Source organism: Saccoglossus kowalevskii, chromosome 16 (genome assembly GCF_978046115.1).
Source record: "Saccoglossus kowalevskii chromosome 16, keSacKowa6.1, whole genome shotgun sequence".
NCBI lineage: Eukaryota > Metazoa > Hemichordata > Enteropneusta > Harrimaniidae > Saccoglossus > Saccoglossus kowalevskii.
Genome location: NC_140656.1, coordinates 14,936,881 through 14,955,763, shown reverse-complemented (window position 1 = coordinate 14,955,763; position 18,883 = coordinate 14,936,881). Strand labels below are relative to the sequence as shown.

General features: G+C 34.4%; 2 protein-coding genes across 2 annotated transcripts; one reads left to right on the top strand and one right to left on the bottom strand.

Moving 5' to 3' along the window:
- Window positions 1-504: 504 nt before the first annotated feature.
- Window positions 505-9,516, top strand: LOC102809230 (RPA-interacting protein A-like). The gene is made up of 8 exons (XM_006821129.3): window positions 505-663; window positions 896-1,057; window positions 2,035-2,220; window positions 3,321-3,396; window positions 6,119-6,230; window positions 7,117-7,180; window positions 7,992-8,129; window positions 8,911-9,516. Exons 2-8 carry the CDS (start codon window positions 959-961, stop codon window positions 8,938-8,940), a joined length of 705 nt encoding a protein of 234 aa, XP_006821192.1. The 5' UTR covers window positions 505-663; window positions 896-958; the 3' UTR covers window positions 8,941-9,516.
- Window positions 9,517-11,044: 1,528 nt separating this feature from the next.
- Window positions 11,045-18,743, bottom strand: LOC100376652 (INO80 complex subunit B-like). The gene is made up of 7 exons (XM_085491110.1): window positions 18,592-18,743; window positions 17,129-17,330; window positions 16,462-16,526; window positions 15,645-15,985; window positions 14,847-14,903; window positions 14,003-14,121; window positions 11,045-13,400 (listed from the first exon to the last, which is right to left on the bottom strand). Exons 1-7 carry the CDS (start codon window positions 18,635-18,637, stop codon window positions 13,262-13,264), a joined length of 969 nt encoding a protein of 322 aa, XP_085347236.1. The 5' UTR covers window positions 18,638-18,743; the 3' UTR covers window positions 11,045-13,261.
- Between the last annotated feature and the right edge of the window lie 140 nt (window positions 18,744-18,883).

The window sequence follows — 18,883 nt, the reverse complement described above, 5'->3', positions numbered from 1 at the left end:
ATAAATAAATAAATAAATAAATAAATAAATAAATAAATAAATAAATAAATAAATAAATAAATAAATAAATAAATAAATAAATAAATAAATAAATAAATATCATTGTGTACAATTCGTGATATCCTATCTTTATATACACGGAACACATGAAAATCATCCAAATCACCCCCAAAATAAGAAAATAATATTTTTGTTTTTTGATGACTTAATTTACACGTTTACATACACTTTAAATAATTAATGACATCATTCAACAAGCACACATACCTCACGTCGATCTAAAACATTAGTCCACTTATCGCCATTTGAGAACACGCAATATGAAATAAATGCATTGAACACGTTAGTTATGTAAATTAGTATTTTCCGCCCTCACTAAGTAAGAAAATATGAGCTAATATCCCAGCCATTAATCAACCAATCACCGTTCGTCAATTTAAATGCCTTGCAAGAACCAATGAATTTTTTTCAATATTTTTTTTTCTCAGGTGCGCTCTGTTTGGGGGCGTGCACCACCTGGGTCAAAGGTGGGACAACATGTGGTCTTTTGTTTACTACTTTACTACGGCTGTGTACCTGTGGGTTTATTCTGCGTGTATTTGGATGTTCTAATCTTGATGTTTTTTTCCAGTGATTTCTCTAGGTGAAATCCAAATATAGTAGGTGTGTCTTGATTACCTGAGTTTTTCAAGAGTTTGAGCTGGCCAACATGTGCGTTTTTTTCATGTGGTTGATTACTGGCATGTTGATTTCCCATTTTATAGTCATGATTTCAACTTTGTTTATCATTTTCATATAGCAATCTCTTCATATGTTAACATTGTCGTCTATGGAGTTTCAATTAGTGGTATGAGCCCTAGTAAGTCTCATATGTCCGAACCTTTGCACATTCCAGGAAAATTGTATTTCGTCGCTAGTTGGCGCTGTTCTCTAGAGTCATTCATTGAAAACCAACATCATGGCATCATCGTTGAGCAGTAAGTCTCCTATTCAATTCTCGAAACGCCAAGCCTTGTACAAAGGCAGAACACCACCCTGGAAAGATACATACAGAAAGGTGAGTGTCGATTATCTACATTTGTAAACGACGCGTTCCAAAAATCAACGAAAATCTAACCTTGAAAACTTCAAATTCAGGCTCCCCGGCCAGGCTCAGGCTCCCAACTTGAACAACAACTTCGCGATAGCAGACGAGTTCGGGGTGTTATAGCTGATACAATGTTTTCAATTGAACAAAAGACGCGCTGTATATTATGTCATTCTAATAAGAAGTAAACATAACATTGTAGAATTGACTAGTGGCACACGTTGTCTCAGTATCAATATGCAGCCGTGACATACATAAACTGTGTCTGTCGGGAACCCTGTTTTTTCTCTGTGTTTTACGGACAGGTGATACCCAAACCAGATATGCATGTGCAATGTCATTTAGTTCTCTCGGATCTGTGTCGGATTTAGAGAGAACCCCCTCCTCCTATACTTATACATGTATATCCCATAGTGCAATGCAGTAATGATGTCAATGTTAATGATTTTATTGCATTCATGAAAACCAGAGTTTGTAAAATTCACTTATACTCGTTTTGTCAACCGTAGAGAAATTTTCCTTGTTACAAAATATGACAGTTCCCTCTGACTCGCAAAATTTGTGAAATTAAAGTCGTTTACAGTATATAAACTGGCTCACTAGTGCAGTTTATCATGTTGGCAAGAGTTCCTTTTGTACCCCTAACCCTAACACTCACTCCCAGTTACTGTAAAATACTTTATTGTCACTTGGAATTAATTTGTGCTGTTTTCGCTGAAGGGATGACTCAGTGAAAATAAAATCTAGCGAATATACATTTTGTCGCATGTGATCCCTGGTCAATCAGAATTTTATGGTTGCCAGAGGATCTGCTCCCCAGGATAAGGGGGTGCATGGCCATGGCATGAGGGCCCCTGTTCCCTTGTTTAAAAAAATCCCTGTTATTAACATGCTCTGTAAAGTGTACTCTGTAAAGATAAATTTATATTAATTTTATGATAAAACAGCGATGCTTCGACCGCCTGAGAAGTAACCGTCAAAGCCTTGTTCAGAAGTTTCGACAAATTCAACCAGATGACGAGAAAAGTAAAAATACTTCATTTGTGAAAAATGTGATGGAAGAAGAGTGGAAAATCCTGAGAGGAGAACATGGATATTTACCAACTTTGAAAGAAGACTCCAGCGTACCAGACGTAAGACACTCTCATGCAAAACTTTCACCTACGTACTACCCATTATACCTTAACCTTTTCACCACCAGAGTTTCTCGCCCAAATTTTTTTTGCACGTTTCTCTTGTATTCAATATTTCACAAAATGAACCTTGATTTTTTAGCAAACGGACAAAATTTGAGTCAATTTTCAGTTTTTACTCAAAAAAATTTGGCTATTTTTGTTCCAATCTTCTAAAAGAAAGTGAAGTCTATAAACAGGACTATTTTGTGAATTTGTGTTGAAAAGAGGGAACTGGTGTTGAAAGGGTTAATTATGATGACTCTTTACAGCAAGTCTCAGAAGTATAGGGGCAGCCAATTTGCAAACTCGCTAGCGAATTGGCTAACTGCTTTGGTTTTGACTAAACGATTGGCTTTCGAATCTCGCTGGCGTCGTCTTGCGGTCACGTCCACTTAAGACAAATCTATGCAACAGTAGGAGACGATCCTCATACTTTAGGAGCTAATCAGCAATGGTCTTATAGTTGGATGGCGATTTCGCTTTCAAATATACCAGGAAAAGTGTTCTATGCTCTTCGTGTCCACACAAAAACGACGAATGAGGTCGATTTTCCAGCGGTTGGTTTAATTGTAACCCCAACGGATTGTTTGAGCGTGAAAGTTTGTTATTTTCTCCCTGATTTGTAGGAAACTGTTTCTCAACTTGTCTATTTAGTTTCAAGCAGTATTCAAGATGATTACCCTCATATAATAAATATCGGGGGATTAATCGTATTTATCATATCATCACTTGTACGCCAGCTGACTGTGACCAGTTTCGGGCTCAAACTTGAATCATTCAGGGGAATCCAGACATGTACCAGGTTGCGTAAAAACATTCTATGTCCCATAATGCAATATAGACTCGCCAAGAGTGGACGCGATCACAAGCCGGCTGTTAGCCAATTCGATAGCGAGTTTGCAAATTGGCTGCCCAATACTTCTGAGATTTGCTGTAAACACTTTGAGTGAGATGTAACCTTCTCGCACACAATGTATGGTACTGTAATTAAAAATGTATGAGCTCGTAACTTATTCATTTATTGTGCTGGGTACATTCTGATTTATTGAATTTTTTAGGTTATTGATGGAACTGATAACTTTGAAGAGATTTTCTCTGTCATGGAAGAAATCAAAGTAGAGTTGTTGAAAGAAGGTAAAGGTTTTATCAATAATTGATATAAATATAAATATATTTTCAGCTCATGAAAAATAATCACCAATTCTTTGCTTTTGGATTTTAGAAATTTTCTATGAAAATAGAAAAACTTATACAGTTGTTGTATTTTCATTGTGGGTCCCATGTGACTACACTACTGGCACTAGATCTAGTGCTAAAATGTGCACAGTGCGAGTGGCATTGTCAACAACGTAGAATAATTAGAGGGGCATCAACAACCACTTTCATATGCAAACTACAAACAGTATGAAACATCGGCATTATGCACGAGAAGTCCATAATAATACTTTCTTTATATAATACCGGATTCTGCCATAAATTTGCCCATCCGAAAAAATCGCCCTGTGGATTTCACGGCTGGTGGGTGCTTATTTGGGGTTCAAAATTAAAAAAAAATAATTATTAAATATTTTGTGGGGACTTCCATTTTCATTGTATCTAACTACACAGACTTCCTATGCCATCAGTTAGTACCTTCCATGGTTGGGCCATTCAAGATGAAAGAAACTATTGCAGAATTAACAATAATTAATAATTTTTGCTGAATTAAAAAGTACATCGCCTGAAATTTCATTACAGTGTCGCCCAGTGTCATTTTTCAAATACATTTGCTTTTATTCTATTGGTAATGAAAGTATATTCTAAACAAAGTTTCAAATAGAAATGAAAACCAACTGCATTGCGTAGTAGCAAACGATCACAGTTGCGCAATCCGGTCATGCGTTTCGCATTTGTTGATTATTACTCAGTAGTGATTATAATAACGCACAAAAAAATAAATTCGTTGAATTGTTATGAGATTCAAATAAAATTCAACTTAGTTTCATCGTAAGCAAATGATTCCGATCGTATATTGAGTTGAGCTAATAGGTCAACTCGCTAATTAACCAATCAAAATGCTGGATGATGCCAACATGTTCAAATCACCATAGCTCATTTAAATATGTTAATGTATTGAACACAACGCGGAAGAGATTTGCCGATGTTGTAGTATGCTTCTTTGGCTTGGATTTTGATGGGAAAATGGCATGATTTTTTTTAAATAAAAGAAATAGTTGTTTTCAAAGATGAACTTAGCATTAGAAGAATAATTTAACATTGTTTACAGTGATAACAGTCTTTTGTCCAAACGAAGCTTACCCATTCACGCAAGTCACAATAAACACGCTCTTGAATAAAAACTTAAATAGACTGATTTAGGCGTCAGGAAAGATTGATATGTCTGATAAATTACGACAAAATATTTTAAAAAATAAATGTAAAAACTGCCAAAACATCGTCCATTTGGTCCCATTTTTTTAACGCGAGCATATTATATATGCGCATTATGAAACTACGGTCATCACACATGCTCACTGGGTTTGTTTAGCTGTGAAGGGTTAAAATACGTATTTCACAACTGGAAATTCAACAGACAAACTAGTTACTTCACAGATTTCACATGTTTTAAATATTAGCAACTGTAACAAAAACAAGATTTCGAGAGTCTACAACAAAAAATCCTAAGGACTCCTAAAAATATTATTGTAGAGAAAGTGTCTAGACATATATTATATGGTCACGTTAAAAAATCGTTGAGGTTATATCATATTCCGTTAGTACCTCCATGATACAATGTAACAACAGGATTGCGTGAATCCACTTTTACCATTCGTTGATTATGTCTGCAAAGGTCAATGTCATGACAACCAGACAACGGTTCATTTTCTGTTAAGTTCCCAGCAACATGTCCATTCACAGGTCGCCGTACACACAAAACCCGCCGAGCTTTACAGGGACTCGGGACTAGGAGTATACACATTTTTTATTTAGTTCATATATGGCATCATAATTTTATTTTTGAAGATCTATTTTCGTTAAGTGTGGCGCCGACCAGAAATAAAACGGCACGTCAGCGATTTAAAAAAACATCAACGCTGAATTCCACCAATTTACATACAAGTTACAAGTTTACAAGTTGAAAACACAAACTTCCACACAATACCATTTCTTACAGTGTATCTATTCACAATTTGTAAAAATTGCGAAGTTCGACCTGCAGTTTCACTGTCTCCCAGCCGATCACGTTGTTTCAAAGGACTATTAAGACAAACATGGACAATGACACTCAATTTATCCGACTGTAGCACATTTCCGATGAATGAACGATACAACAATGTCCATTTCGACACATTTACATACCTCCCCAGCTAGTAGATCAAGAGATGAATTGTCCCAAAAGTTGAATGGCTGTAATCCCTCATTGTACACGCTTTGTAAGAGTAGGTAGCAATGCTGTCGGGTTTGCCTATTGGTCAAGACTAGTGAATTTATTTTGTAGATTAATTTAACTCTTACATGTACAACAGTGAATAATATGAGGTCGATGCAACGGCGTACTGTCTGATTGCATACTTTGAGGTATCCTCGTAATAACCTTATTATTATACATCTTTTTCTTCCAAGGATACATCATGGGAATCCGGAAATCCAAAAAGTTTAGAACGAAATCAGCGAAATTTGTGTGGAGTCCATGTTTGTTTTAATTATTATAGAACGCTTACGTGGATAAGCATTCCATATTTGGAATTCGCATTTCCTAACATGGTAGAATGAAAATACCTCGTAAAAAAACGCAAAATTATGGCACGTTGTAGCCTATGGCGTTACGTTGGCAGATGTATAATAATGATAATTACTTTTTAATTTTTTCTCAAAGAACAAGAAATTATACAAGACTATGAGAAAAGCAGACAGATTGATGAAGCTGCACTCTGTGCTGCTGTGGAGAAACTGGAAACAGATGAACTTATATGCCCTGTGTGTAGAAAGTAGGTGGCATTGCTGACTGTCAAGTCAACCTTTACCATTAACATGAGCAGATGGAAGTTGTTTACACCAAGCAAGAAACAAAACACTCTTTCGTTGATTATATGAGGCTGTCACCTGATATCACTGGTTGCTACTAGTGACGTCATGGATTAGTATCATCCACGAATCAAAGGTGATGGGATAATACACCCTTTGACTCCACAAGTATCAACCAGCTTTACAAATAAGTAATATCAGGGGATAACTTATTACATGACTAAATCTGAATGGCAAACCAAAAGAGAAATTGTGATTTTTTTCTATGGTGAAACTATGCTTACGCATCATGTATTAATTTATGCTAAAAATATCATATGCTAATTTCACAAAACGTGTCTAAGCCTGTTGGTGTCCACTAATGATTTTTTTAGAGCTATTTTTTCAAAATTATCATTATTCATCATTATCATAAATTATTGTCATTGCATCATCAATTGTTATCCAGTCTGAGATTCTCAGCAATAAAAATTGTACCGTTGCATACCAGTACTACTAGTATACACACTGCATATCATGCATATCACCACTTTCAGTGTGAAATATCAGTCAAATTTGTAGAATTGTACATAACCCCCAAATTATATGATGGATTATTAAAATATGACTATTATTATACAATTTGTTGCCACAAGAAGACAATCCCAACCTGTAAAGAGACAATGCATCTCTGTTGCCTTGGTTAGGCACTGTAGCTGTGGCAGCCAATAGAATGTACCGGTATAATTTTTTTCACAACCCAGTGAATGTCTCTGCAAAATCTGCTCAAATTAAACTTAGTGAATATTTATGCATTATGATTGCATAGAGATCAGAGCATATCATTTGAATTTCTTTTCTTCTTCACAGAAACCCACTGAATCAGAATAAATCAGTTATATTCTGTGCTTGTGGTATGAGAATTGATACAGAGGTGAGTATGTTTGTTTGTAAAATGTCTACATTTGCATAAAAGACAAAATATTGGTTGATGCTGTATTTTCTATGAACAGAAGGAGAGTCTATAAAAATACAAGTTGGTCAGGAGATAATTTTTCTTTCACATGATCAAAAAAAACCCCAGAAATTGCATTTTCATGGAATTATACTTATAAATTATAAGCTAATTTATGCGAATTGAACATGCTGCCCAAGTGTGCCAGTTTGCCACACATTTAATTTTTGGTGTTCAGAATTACGAACACTGTATCTTGTTTTTGGACATTACCGGTACTATATTTGTTTTATTAATAGTGCATTTGCTTGGATAAGTTATATTTTAATGATCAGGACCATTATTATACATCTGACATGAAAAACAATAGAAACTACCCATCCGTGAAATGATGTATGAATTTAATGTTTTCCTTATTTGAAATTTGTGCATCAGGTTTATGTCACATTCAAATATTTTCCTTTGTTTACTCATGACGCAGAAGCAATGTGATGAGAATAGAACCCTGTCATTGATTGAAAATATTTGCACAGCGCAAAATGTTTTTGGTTGCCATTTTGGGCTTTTATCTCTCATTAAAATATTACTACAATCAGTTATCACTCAGTATGCATACTTTGTGGTATTCACGTTATCACTTCATATTATATCATCAGATATCATCAAATAATTATAATATATTTTCAAACACTGGGTAGATTGATTTTTGTCAAGTCTTGTATATTCACATAATTGTTCATCATGTCTTGTGTTATGGGAATAATTTTTGTCTGTATTTCTTTTGTCATAGTACGATTGTGTGACATTGTCATATGTGAAGGATCGATTAAAAGAGGCAATCAGTCAGCATAGCCGTGCATGTACAGGAAAGGCATTGTTTTCTACTCTGGATCAGTGTGGTCTTCAAAACTTAGTCATAGCCTGCAAGGTAATAACAAAGTAAAATAACAAAGTAAAATAGCAGATGTTGTTCAGTTTGTTAATTACAAATTTTGTTCTATATGAAGTACATCGACAATAGAGGGCACAGAGGCGGCGACACAAAATTTTGCATATGGGGGAGGGGGATCTGCTCACCATCCCTCACGCCGAAAGTGAGTGGTCGCTCCGAACGTGACCTTACTAGGGGGTTCCAGGGCATATTCTCTCGGAAGTTTGAGGGGAAATTTTGCTGACACAAAGAGTTTCAGCTTGATTTTAGAGGGGGGCACGCCCCCAACATTATTTTCAAGGGGGCGACCTCCCCTGTGCCGCCACCACTGGGGCAGAGTTTTAATTCTGCTTTAGAATTTAGCAACACACAGATGGAACTTGTTGGCCATCGTTGCAATTGTATAATAATATTTAAATACATAATTTGATTGGATCAAGTTGAAATTGTCCAAAATAAAAGTTTATCAGTTGTAACAATAGCTGTATACACCACCTCCACCATCACGATATTGAAATTTGGTCTTCTTGGTTTAACAGTTTTGCCTACATGGTAGATTTTCACCCACATGAAAAAGTTAACTAAATAATTTGGTTCGTGTCCTTAAATTTGTTGTTCACATTGGACCTTATATAGCAAGTTATTTTTATTAGCAAGTATTAGCAGTTCCCCCAAACTTTCATGAGTTGTATTTATTTTCACAATTACCTTATTACCTCGTAATTGAATGCAGCGAGTTGTCTTATGTGCAACAGTGACAATTCTATTACTGTTTCAGACATGTGATTTCCTGGACATTATCTTGTGAAGAAAGAAATGATGAAATATTTGAAACGTGGTTCATCTCATCTTGCTAATCTATCACATGAGGAAATAAAATAATCAACAGCTGATAAGGTTATAGTGTGCAAGTGAAAATATGCGGTCTCAGGAATTCATGGGAAGGAGGGAGGCATGGCGAAATGTTCATGCATTTTTGTAAATAAGAGAAATTCCAAAATTATTTGTATTACCTTAAAAACTGTGTTAGAAGCTGCATTTTTTTTTGAATAATTGATAACCAAAAATTCATCATTTCTCATATGTGTAGATGGTTTAATAGAAGCTGCATCCCTTCTGTTGCATTGTATCATTTTAATAGAAGCCGCGGCTTCTAATACAGATTTTACAGTACCGGTTACCATACATTGCAGAGTGACAATTCAACTCCCATGTATATGGCTGTGACCACCAGTATGTTTTATATGTACTTGTGGAGTTGGGCTTTTGATATTACAATATTTCATCACATTTATATTAAAATAGAGATTTATTGAATTTGTGTATTTATTTTTCATATTTTTATGTGCTTTTCAATATTAAAATACTGCCAGTAACTATAAAACTACTAGTTTGTGTGCTTCCATTTTAGAGTATCTGAAGCTCTCATTAAGAGCTCCAACGCTATTTTTCAATTCTGTCCCGATTGCATTCACACTTTGACAATACAAGACTTTTTTGCCCAAATTTTACTGCTTTTTTTCTTATATTCTTCAATATATCTGGAAATTAAACCTAATTTTGGATCCAACGAACAAAATTTGAGTCAATTTTCAGTTTTTACTCAAAAAATTTGGCTATTTTTCTCCCAATCTTCTGAAAGAAAATGCAGACTATTTTGTGAATTCATGAAAAGAGGAAACTGCTGGTTGAGACAAATTGAAGATATTTCATAATCTTGTTATAGGTTCATACATGTACTATCAGGTAACTGAAAATACAGTAAACACAATTGGAGTGACCAGAGAATTTTTTGCTATACAAGTGTCCCAAATGAATGTGTCATGGATATTAGTAAAAATTGGTATTTCTTACTACATTGTATCTCAAAATTTTGTTTTGCGACATTGCATGAAAGAGTTGTATATTATGGATATAAATCCTAATACTGTGAACAACTTTCAAAAATAGTCATAGTTTTGTTATCATATTCAACAGGAAGTTCTCCGCTACAATGCATTGTCTATATGTGCAGTAACATGCTCAGTAGTGCAAAATATGAAGTTATCTCCCATAATGCATTGTATATATGTGCAGTAACATGCTCAGTAGTGCAAAATATGAAGTTATCTCCCATAATGCATTGTATACATGTGCAGTAACATGCTCAGTAGTGCAAAATATGAAGTTATCTCCCACAATGCATTGTATACATGTGCAGTAACATGCTCAGTAGTGCAAAATATGAAGTTATCTCCCACAATGCATTGTATACATGTGCAGTAACATGCTCAGTAGTGCAAAATATGAAGTTATCTCCCACAATGCATTGTATACATGTGCAGTAACATGCTCAGTAGTGCAAAATATGAAGTTATCTCCCACAATGCATTGTATACATGTGCAGTAACATGCTCAGTAGTGCAAAATATGAAGTTATCTCCCACAATGCGTTGTATACATGTGCAGTAACATGCTCAGTAGTGCAAAATATGAAGTTATCTCCCACAATGCATTGTATACATGTGCAGTAACATGCTCAGTAGTGCAAAATATGAAGTTATCTCCCACAATGCATTGTATACATGTGCAGTAACATGCTCAGTAGTGCAAAATATGAAGTTATCTCCCACAATGCATTGTATACATGTGCAGTAACATGCTCAGTAGTGCAAAATTTGAATTCAACTTAAACTGCCTTTATTTTTAAAATACATGTCTACCGTATTAATAACATTGCTGCGCTGCCTTCATGCACAAGTTGTGATGTTATTGCGATTAGTTGTATAGTGTACTGTATCTTGACATCATTAATTAAATTAAGTACCAATATTCAGTAAAATTTGTGGGATAACATTGTCGTCACTTAGAACATTGATCTAAGCTATGCGAAAGGGGAATTAGATCTCAAACTGAGACAAAAGAAATACACATACAGCACACAAATTATGTAAATTTATTCTGAAAAGCATAGTTTCACTACATATAATAAAAAACAGTATAATTTCTACAATTCAGGCAGTGTAGTAAAATCAACTTTTTGTGGAAACAACAGTGATCTAGACAATTTATGTATAGGTGTGAAAATTCTGCATGTCACTGGGATTTGCTTTGTCAGGAACCCTGCAAGTGGTGTTTACATTACTTGAAGTCAGTCTTCCATGTTAGGCAAAGAAAAATCAAAGGAAGCTTAGAACTTGTGTGTTCTGAGAGTATTTGGGGCATTTTAAAAAAAAAATAATTCAAAATTTAAGATTAGCCTTTCAAACAAGAAGCTTGGCAACTGATATTTGTCTGCTATATGAGATGCACAACATGAAAACAATGTGGTCAACAGTATTAAAGTTTATAATACTCACAGAAAATATATTTGATTGTACATTTGTGGTTTGCAGTCTAATTTATTCCAAAGCTCCTCTACCTCTATGTCATAAAATGGGTAATAATTAGATAATCAATATGCATGGTTTTCAACATTGAACTAATCATGTCTGGGGATTACCCCAGAGCATCTATGTATCTAATTTCAATGAAATGTGATCAAGCAAATTAGGCAATTATTATGCTTGAATTTCAATTCAAAACTAATCAGGTTTTTAGCATTTTCCACAGGCACTTGTAAACTAAGTCTTTTTGAAATTAAGTGTACATTAATAAATATCCATGGCTTTTTACTCAAAACTGATCAGATCAGTGCACTATCTACCAACTTTCATTGAAATCTGACATGCATACACACACAAACACAGATTAACCGCAAAGAGTCCCATTGTGTGCTTTACACACTAGAGTCAAAAATGGTTTTGCTTCTTGTCTCAGAAAAATGTTTAAAAATTATACGGTTTTAATTTTGTTTGTATTAAAATTATTCAATACCACAACAAAATGTATGTTCAACATTTACCAAATAATGCTTTTAAAGTTGGACGCACGGAGCCGGGAACAGCCACAGGTGGCGCTGTATACAATCAGGACCTATTTCGGCTTGTTGTAGCTCATTTAGATTGTATTGTAAAAGGAGAAAGCAGTTGTTAAATTTGGTGGCCACTTTCAAATAATATGTCTTATGTCATAACTTCGTTAAAGGTTATTAGCACATTGTGTACACAGTGCGCTCTTTTTTGTATTCCACACAACGCATGCGTCATCACAGTGAGGTCAATTGAAATTTACATTACATGCATCGCGTTCAGCACCGTCAATGGTTTCACCACATTGACGGTGCTGAACGTTGTCTTTGTATTCGAAGCCCACACATAAGCGATGCTACCAGATGTATACAAGCCAGTGACTGCTAGGGATTTGTACACACTCCCACCGTGTCATACGCTGTAATATGCAATGACAATCCTGGTTTGCCCATAACTCTGGATTTGGATTAACAAAACATCCTCTCTTAACAGAAACAAACATTTCTTCATCTGTATGTGAAATTGAAAAAAAATGTCTGAGGTGCACCTTGTAATACCAGTACATGTAGAAATGGGATACTGTTACAAGATCTACTAACATGTAATACACTGAATGCTGGTTCTGAGATCAACGCAGATTAACTGACTGCCTATTGGAATTTGCAATAACACAGGCTATGGGCTGTGTAAGACACAATCAAAACATTGAGAGAAAATGTGTGAAATCTAGTTCAGTTCAGTTCACAACAAAATCAAATATACCATATTTGCTCTATTAGAAGCACATCTTCAATAGAATCACATCATATGTAAACCAAAAATTTCATTTGTTGTATATTGAATGATTAAAATATTACTTATTTCATTTGTAAAATCTGACTGACGTGAAGACACACTTACACTAGGTCAACTATGATTGACATATTTAGCCATAAACGGGCTTTGTGATTCAAACATCTCCAGTGATACAGAAACATTGAACTGCCTTTAAAAAATAAATAAATACATACATTTTTGTCTTCAATACCTAAACCCATGCAGTTCAGATTCCCATATTGTGGGATTAAATACATGTTGATAAAAAAAAATAATTATGCAGAAATACTCATAAGTGTTTCTATTATTGACAGTAATAGACAACATTGTGAAAATAAACTATACACAGGTGAGTGCAGCCAAGGGCTCCAACATAATAGTAGGTGCCACTGTTACATGATACTTGTATGTTTCTTTGTTAACCTATGAGGCACAGGGAATGGTTGCAATGTTCTTTTTGTAGCATTCCAAACTGCAAAGTGGTATTCCCGTCTTGGAACAGCAATACTTCTTGGTATTGTTACACCCTGTCATGCCACAAACCTGCCGCCGTTTGGAAGGCCTAAAGACAATGATAAAATACAGTGAATAATGTCAAAGTACGCAAAAAAACAGTGATGTACTGTAAAATGACTAATTTTCACTGGGTTTATATTTCGCTGATTTACCATTTCAGGCATATTCAGTGGGTTTTAAATTCACGGTTTTATCATTTAGATAATGTGTTCTATGCTCAATTTTACATATTCACTGGGTTTTAATTTAGTGCACTTTCCAGTCAGCGAAATTAATAAGCAAAATTAAAACCCAGTGAATAATTAAGCTTTTTACAGTAGTTGGTTTTAGTACCGTAATACAGATTTTTGAGTTACTTGAAGAACTAATGTACATCCATAGTCCTATAATATCTAATTTATGTAAAAATTCTGAATGAATTTCATCCACAACTGAGATCTGGTTCCGAATTGGCGTAAATGCTTGATTCAGATGTAAGTTTAGTATTAAAACAGTCATCAATCCAACCATGGTGTATGAAGTTTGGATATGATCCAGTCAGGCATGTGTCGAGATGTATGTGCAAACAAATATACACAAACAAGTTCACATTTTCAGACTTTTTCTGAATGGGGGATTGAAAAAATAGATTAGGATTAATAAACTTACTCAACCAAGGTCTGTCTTTTAAGTGGGAAATCTACTCCGGCTGGCAATGATATAGACACGCTGTGTAGCTTATTGACGTAGGTGATTTTCGGAATGTCTGGTTTCCTCCGAGGCCGACCCTAGAACAAACAAATTAGCACCACAAATGAATTACTGTAAACTGCTTTCATTTCATTTTTGCAAGTCAGTGATAATTTTGAATATCGATGAGTTTTCATGAATAATATAAAATTTTGAAAATTCCTGGGAGTGTTAATTAACCAGTTTACAATACATCAATGGTTTATGTTTGTGATATTGCTTTAACGATCAGAATGCATAGAATATTTTATTATTTAATTGTATAAAAGATTGAATATATATAGAATATAATTTCAATGTTAATTTACAAAGTCAGCATAATTCAAAGAGTCAATAACAGTAACTATCGATATGACGTGCCACTTACACACGAAGATTTATCGTGAGGCAACAAGTGGTGATAATTCACTGGCGTGTCATTGATGCAACAGACACTTGTATATTGATCTTAGAAGATATATGATCTTACTATAGTTAGGAAATTTGTAATTTGATAAAATGAAGTTGAATAAGTATTGGTAAATACGCAGGAAATCAGAAGCCACAACATATTTGTTTGTGCTACTAGTAACATACAATTTGATTTTTTTCTTGAAGACTGTGACCTTTCAGTCAGATTTCAACAAAATTGGCCCTGTTGGAGGATTAACAGATCTGGCAATGTTTTTATACATAGTAAATGATGGGACGGCCAATTAAATCACGTTTTTCATGATACGCTGGTGAAATAATATTTATGAATAAACAACAATAGATTTAATACCCGAGTTCCTTTTTGTTTTGTTTCCTGCTTCTTCAATAGCCTATCAATTGTTTGTTTCTGAAATTGAAAGAGATAGAATTGAGTACTGACAATTCTGTAATGAAATGAAATGAATGAATTGTGTTTTTATTAGTTCAAAAGTGACTTAGAAATGAGATAAATATTATCATTATCGATACAGTATCCACCAAGTACAATTTTTTTTTATACACAATAACATCCCATGTTTTATGTGCAAATTATTGTGCCACCCATACACAAGAGCATTTTAATAATATACAATACTACATGTGACTAAATGTTAAGGTTATGGTCTGTCTATCGCAATGAAATTATGGCAAGTGAACAGTAACAAACATGGAAACTCTCCACACTGAGGAGAAAGACAATTGCTATTATAGTTAACGTTAAATTTGAAAATGATATCAATATAATCGATGCCTCGAGAAGAAGGCTATTATTATCTGCTAACTACATAAAGGGAGCTATGCTTATCTCTACCACAATGTCAATATAGTCACACAGATTTCATAGGATAAAACTATAGTAAAACCTACTTTTGACAGCCAGTATATTTCAAATTAGGACCAAACAAAATATGGTTTTGCTTTCACTGAATCATTCCTTCAGTGAAAATAGCGAAAATTAATTTCAAGCAAAAATAAAGTATTTAACAGCAGTAGAAGTGCATAAATTGAAAATCCCCCTAAGTTAAATCATGTTAGACAGTTTACACGGCAATTTATAATGCACGGAATAAGCACATTTAAAACCAATACATGTAATTATTTCCAGCACCTTGTTTTCTTCAATTTTTTTCTGGGCTTGTTGTCTTCTTTTCTTGGCCTTTTGAGCCTTTCTTTGAATCATTTCTTCCGTCATCTCCTGAGTTTTATACCCTGATGGAAGCTGGACTAATTTTTCCTCCTCGTCCAGATTAGGGCCATGCAGCATAGCTCTCTGTCTGGCAGTCAGTAAAGAAGGATCTTTTTTCCTCCAATCATCTTTGTCATCCAGTTCACCGGATTCTAATTTTTTTAACCACATTTCATCGTCACTGTCTTCTCCACGCTTTCTTGGTGGCTTCTCTACTTTGGTTTCTACTACTGGGGCTGGTGCTGAATCTACAGTACTATCATCTTTAAAATAAAACGTTTTTAATTACAAAATATAAACACTAATCTGATTCAAATCTGATAAAGTTTGAGGGTGAGAACGTTTTTAAAATAAGGCTGTCAGTGTACATAACCACATCCAACCAACTAGTATATGCAAATCATAATCTTGTTCAATGATCAACAACCAATCAAATCTTGTGGTACAGACTGTTTTCTGGAGTGGCACAATCTGTTTTAATAAGATGTGCTTTGATTGGTTCACAAATCTCATCGGAGGGATTTGCACAGGTAGTTGGTTAGATGTATTTAGCAATGTGTACACTTTGATAGTCATTTCAAATCCTTGGTTTCACATTTACATATAAAATGATATTACAAACCATATATGTAATCTTAAAATTCTTGATTTTACTATTAGACCATAATTTAATCGTATACCTTCAGAAAGCAACCTCTTTTAAGGTCTATAATTTGATTTAACACAAATTGTTACGTACATTTAAATGGTTTAAATGTGTCATCTTCTTCACTGGATGGCTCAGGAATAGTAATTCTGTCAACTCTAAAATATAGAACATAAGAACAAGCATGACATATCCGTTAGTTAAAGAGTACTTGGTCTGGAGTTGGCCACTATTGTTAATTAACAAAATGTTTTGGGGCCGAAGTCTTGTAAGAGTACGAGATGAGCAGCTCTGAGAACTCTTACCAGATTGATTATTATGATAATCTCATTTATTAATTTGATCAAGAACAAATAATTATTTTTTGAGATGGCTGAAGAAAAATTAAAAATTGAAATATGTATATCGGTATAATTTAAGCATATATAACACAGTACTTACATCACCTTGTGATTAATTATTGATTCAAATATATTCAGATTATTTTTGTCACTGTATAAGTCTGTGTTTGGATTTTCCACAACGGAAAACCTGTGAGAAAACACTACCAGTATTGTATATTACATTTGTTTGTACTGAAAAGCAGATGTTCCCAAGTTTCAGAGTCAAAAATTGTTAAATACATGGAGTAAAAATGACCCCAACAATACCAATCATTCAGGTCTAAGATTCGAATATATGGAGTAAATAACCCCAAAGGTACTAACCCATGAAGCATTGAACACTAACTCCACACTCAACATGAGTAGAACAAACTTACTTTTTGGTTCCAAATGTTTTGCCTCCAATTTTAATCTTGAGTTTCAACAGTGGTTTTCCAGCACTATCACTTGCACCAGCAGTGTCAGATGCCTGACTTGTGCTCAGTTCATAATGAGGATGATCATAACGATGGTCTTTCTTCTTTTTTTTCTTGTGTTTATGCTTATCTTTTTTGTGTTTCTTGTGTGAATGGGATGTTGCTGCAAGAAATAGAGAATTTTTGGTGTTCAAGATTAATTTGTTTTCTGTGTAACACAAATGATAAATATAAGGTTTTAAATCCTGGTTGCGATAGGGCTGCATACCACAAGGGAGAGGGGGGGGGGACGATGCACAATCACACACAAGTGTCTGAGATCCAATAGGGGTAGGTTTATTCTAAATAACAAAACTAGGGGGCCAGAGTTTGGCCAATAAAGAGACACTGCTGAGTAAATATGTTGCCATGGCAACCCCAAGGTTGCTGAAATAAAGCTGGTTGATACAAGTGACGTATCCACAAACCAAAGGTGGGGTTGATCAGATAATACAGCCGTTATGAAGCTAACAATTTTATCAACCAGATCTATCATTTGACGTGATGCATTGGATTTCCATTGCAGGCAATCTAATTTTTGTGCGAACAATGAATAACTTATCAAACTAAAACATTCTGTTAATGTTATAGTAGGACATGATTTTTATGAAATCTATAGTACTAGTACATGTACGTTCTTCCAAAGTGCAATTCATGATTTCTTTCTGTTAGTATTGCGATATTGTGTACAGCGTGCCTTTCCACCAAATCAACATAAAAGTATGCATACATTTTTTATTCTTATCTCATTAATACATATCATGCAAAATACAAAAATTTGACGCTGCTAACACATAAACTATCTATTAAATTCACTGGTTTATGAAGAAAAAATGCATTCAATTGTTATAATTTGAATATTCCATGGGTTTATTTTACCACATTCAGCTATCAGTGAAAATAACACTAAATAAATTAAGGCTAAGCCCTATATAGTACTATACAGAAGGATACACAGTCTCTAGATACATCATGCATTGCGTTTACAAGCAACTATGATCATTAAAATATTGAATTTAAATTCGGAAAAAAAATACCTTGTTTATTTTTATTATCAATTTGTATTAAATTAAAAAAATTACATAAATATATGATTGACATTTAACGAATACGTTGTGCGCATGGAACCGCGAAAAAGATTAATTGTATCAACGTTACATCAACATTTCCAGAGTTTTGAATCCTCATGTCATGAAGCATTCTCCTTCCCAGAGTTCGGGTTAGACCACAGAAAGTATATTCGTAGAAATAGAACTCTGCCTGGGAGATTGATTGGTCATGAAGTTGTTGAGTGAACTCGAGATCTGGACTAGCCAGGAATTGTGAATTGCATAAAATTATGGAAATCCGGCGGCATATATGTAAACCCGGTTGTGCGGACAAACCTTGAAATTCATCCGGTTCAGTTGTTTGTTCTCTTCTCTTCGGCATATCACAAAAAAGATAGCAGAAACAACCTCAAACAGCCTTCTGAAAACAACACTGTATACAAGCCTGTAAACAAATCAAATCGTACCGCCTTACTTCCGGTTTCCCCAATGTTTGTTTGTGATATATTTCCTCTTGAATTTTGCTATCTGAATAGGCTGCATTTTTCACTAGATATCAAACTATTGCTATTTCTGATTAATGGTTGAACATTTGACTGAAAATACAGTTTCCTTATATTTTAGAAAT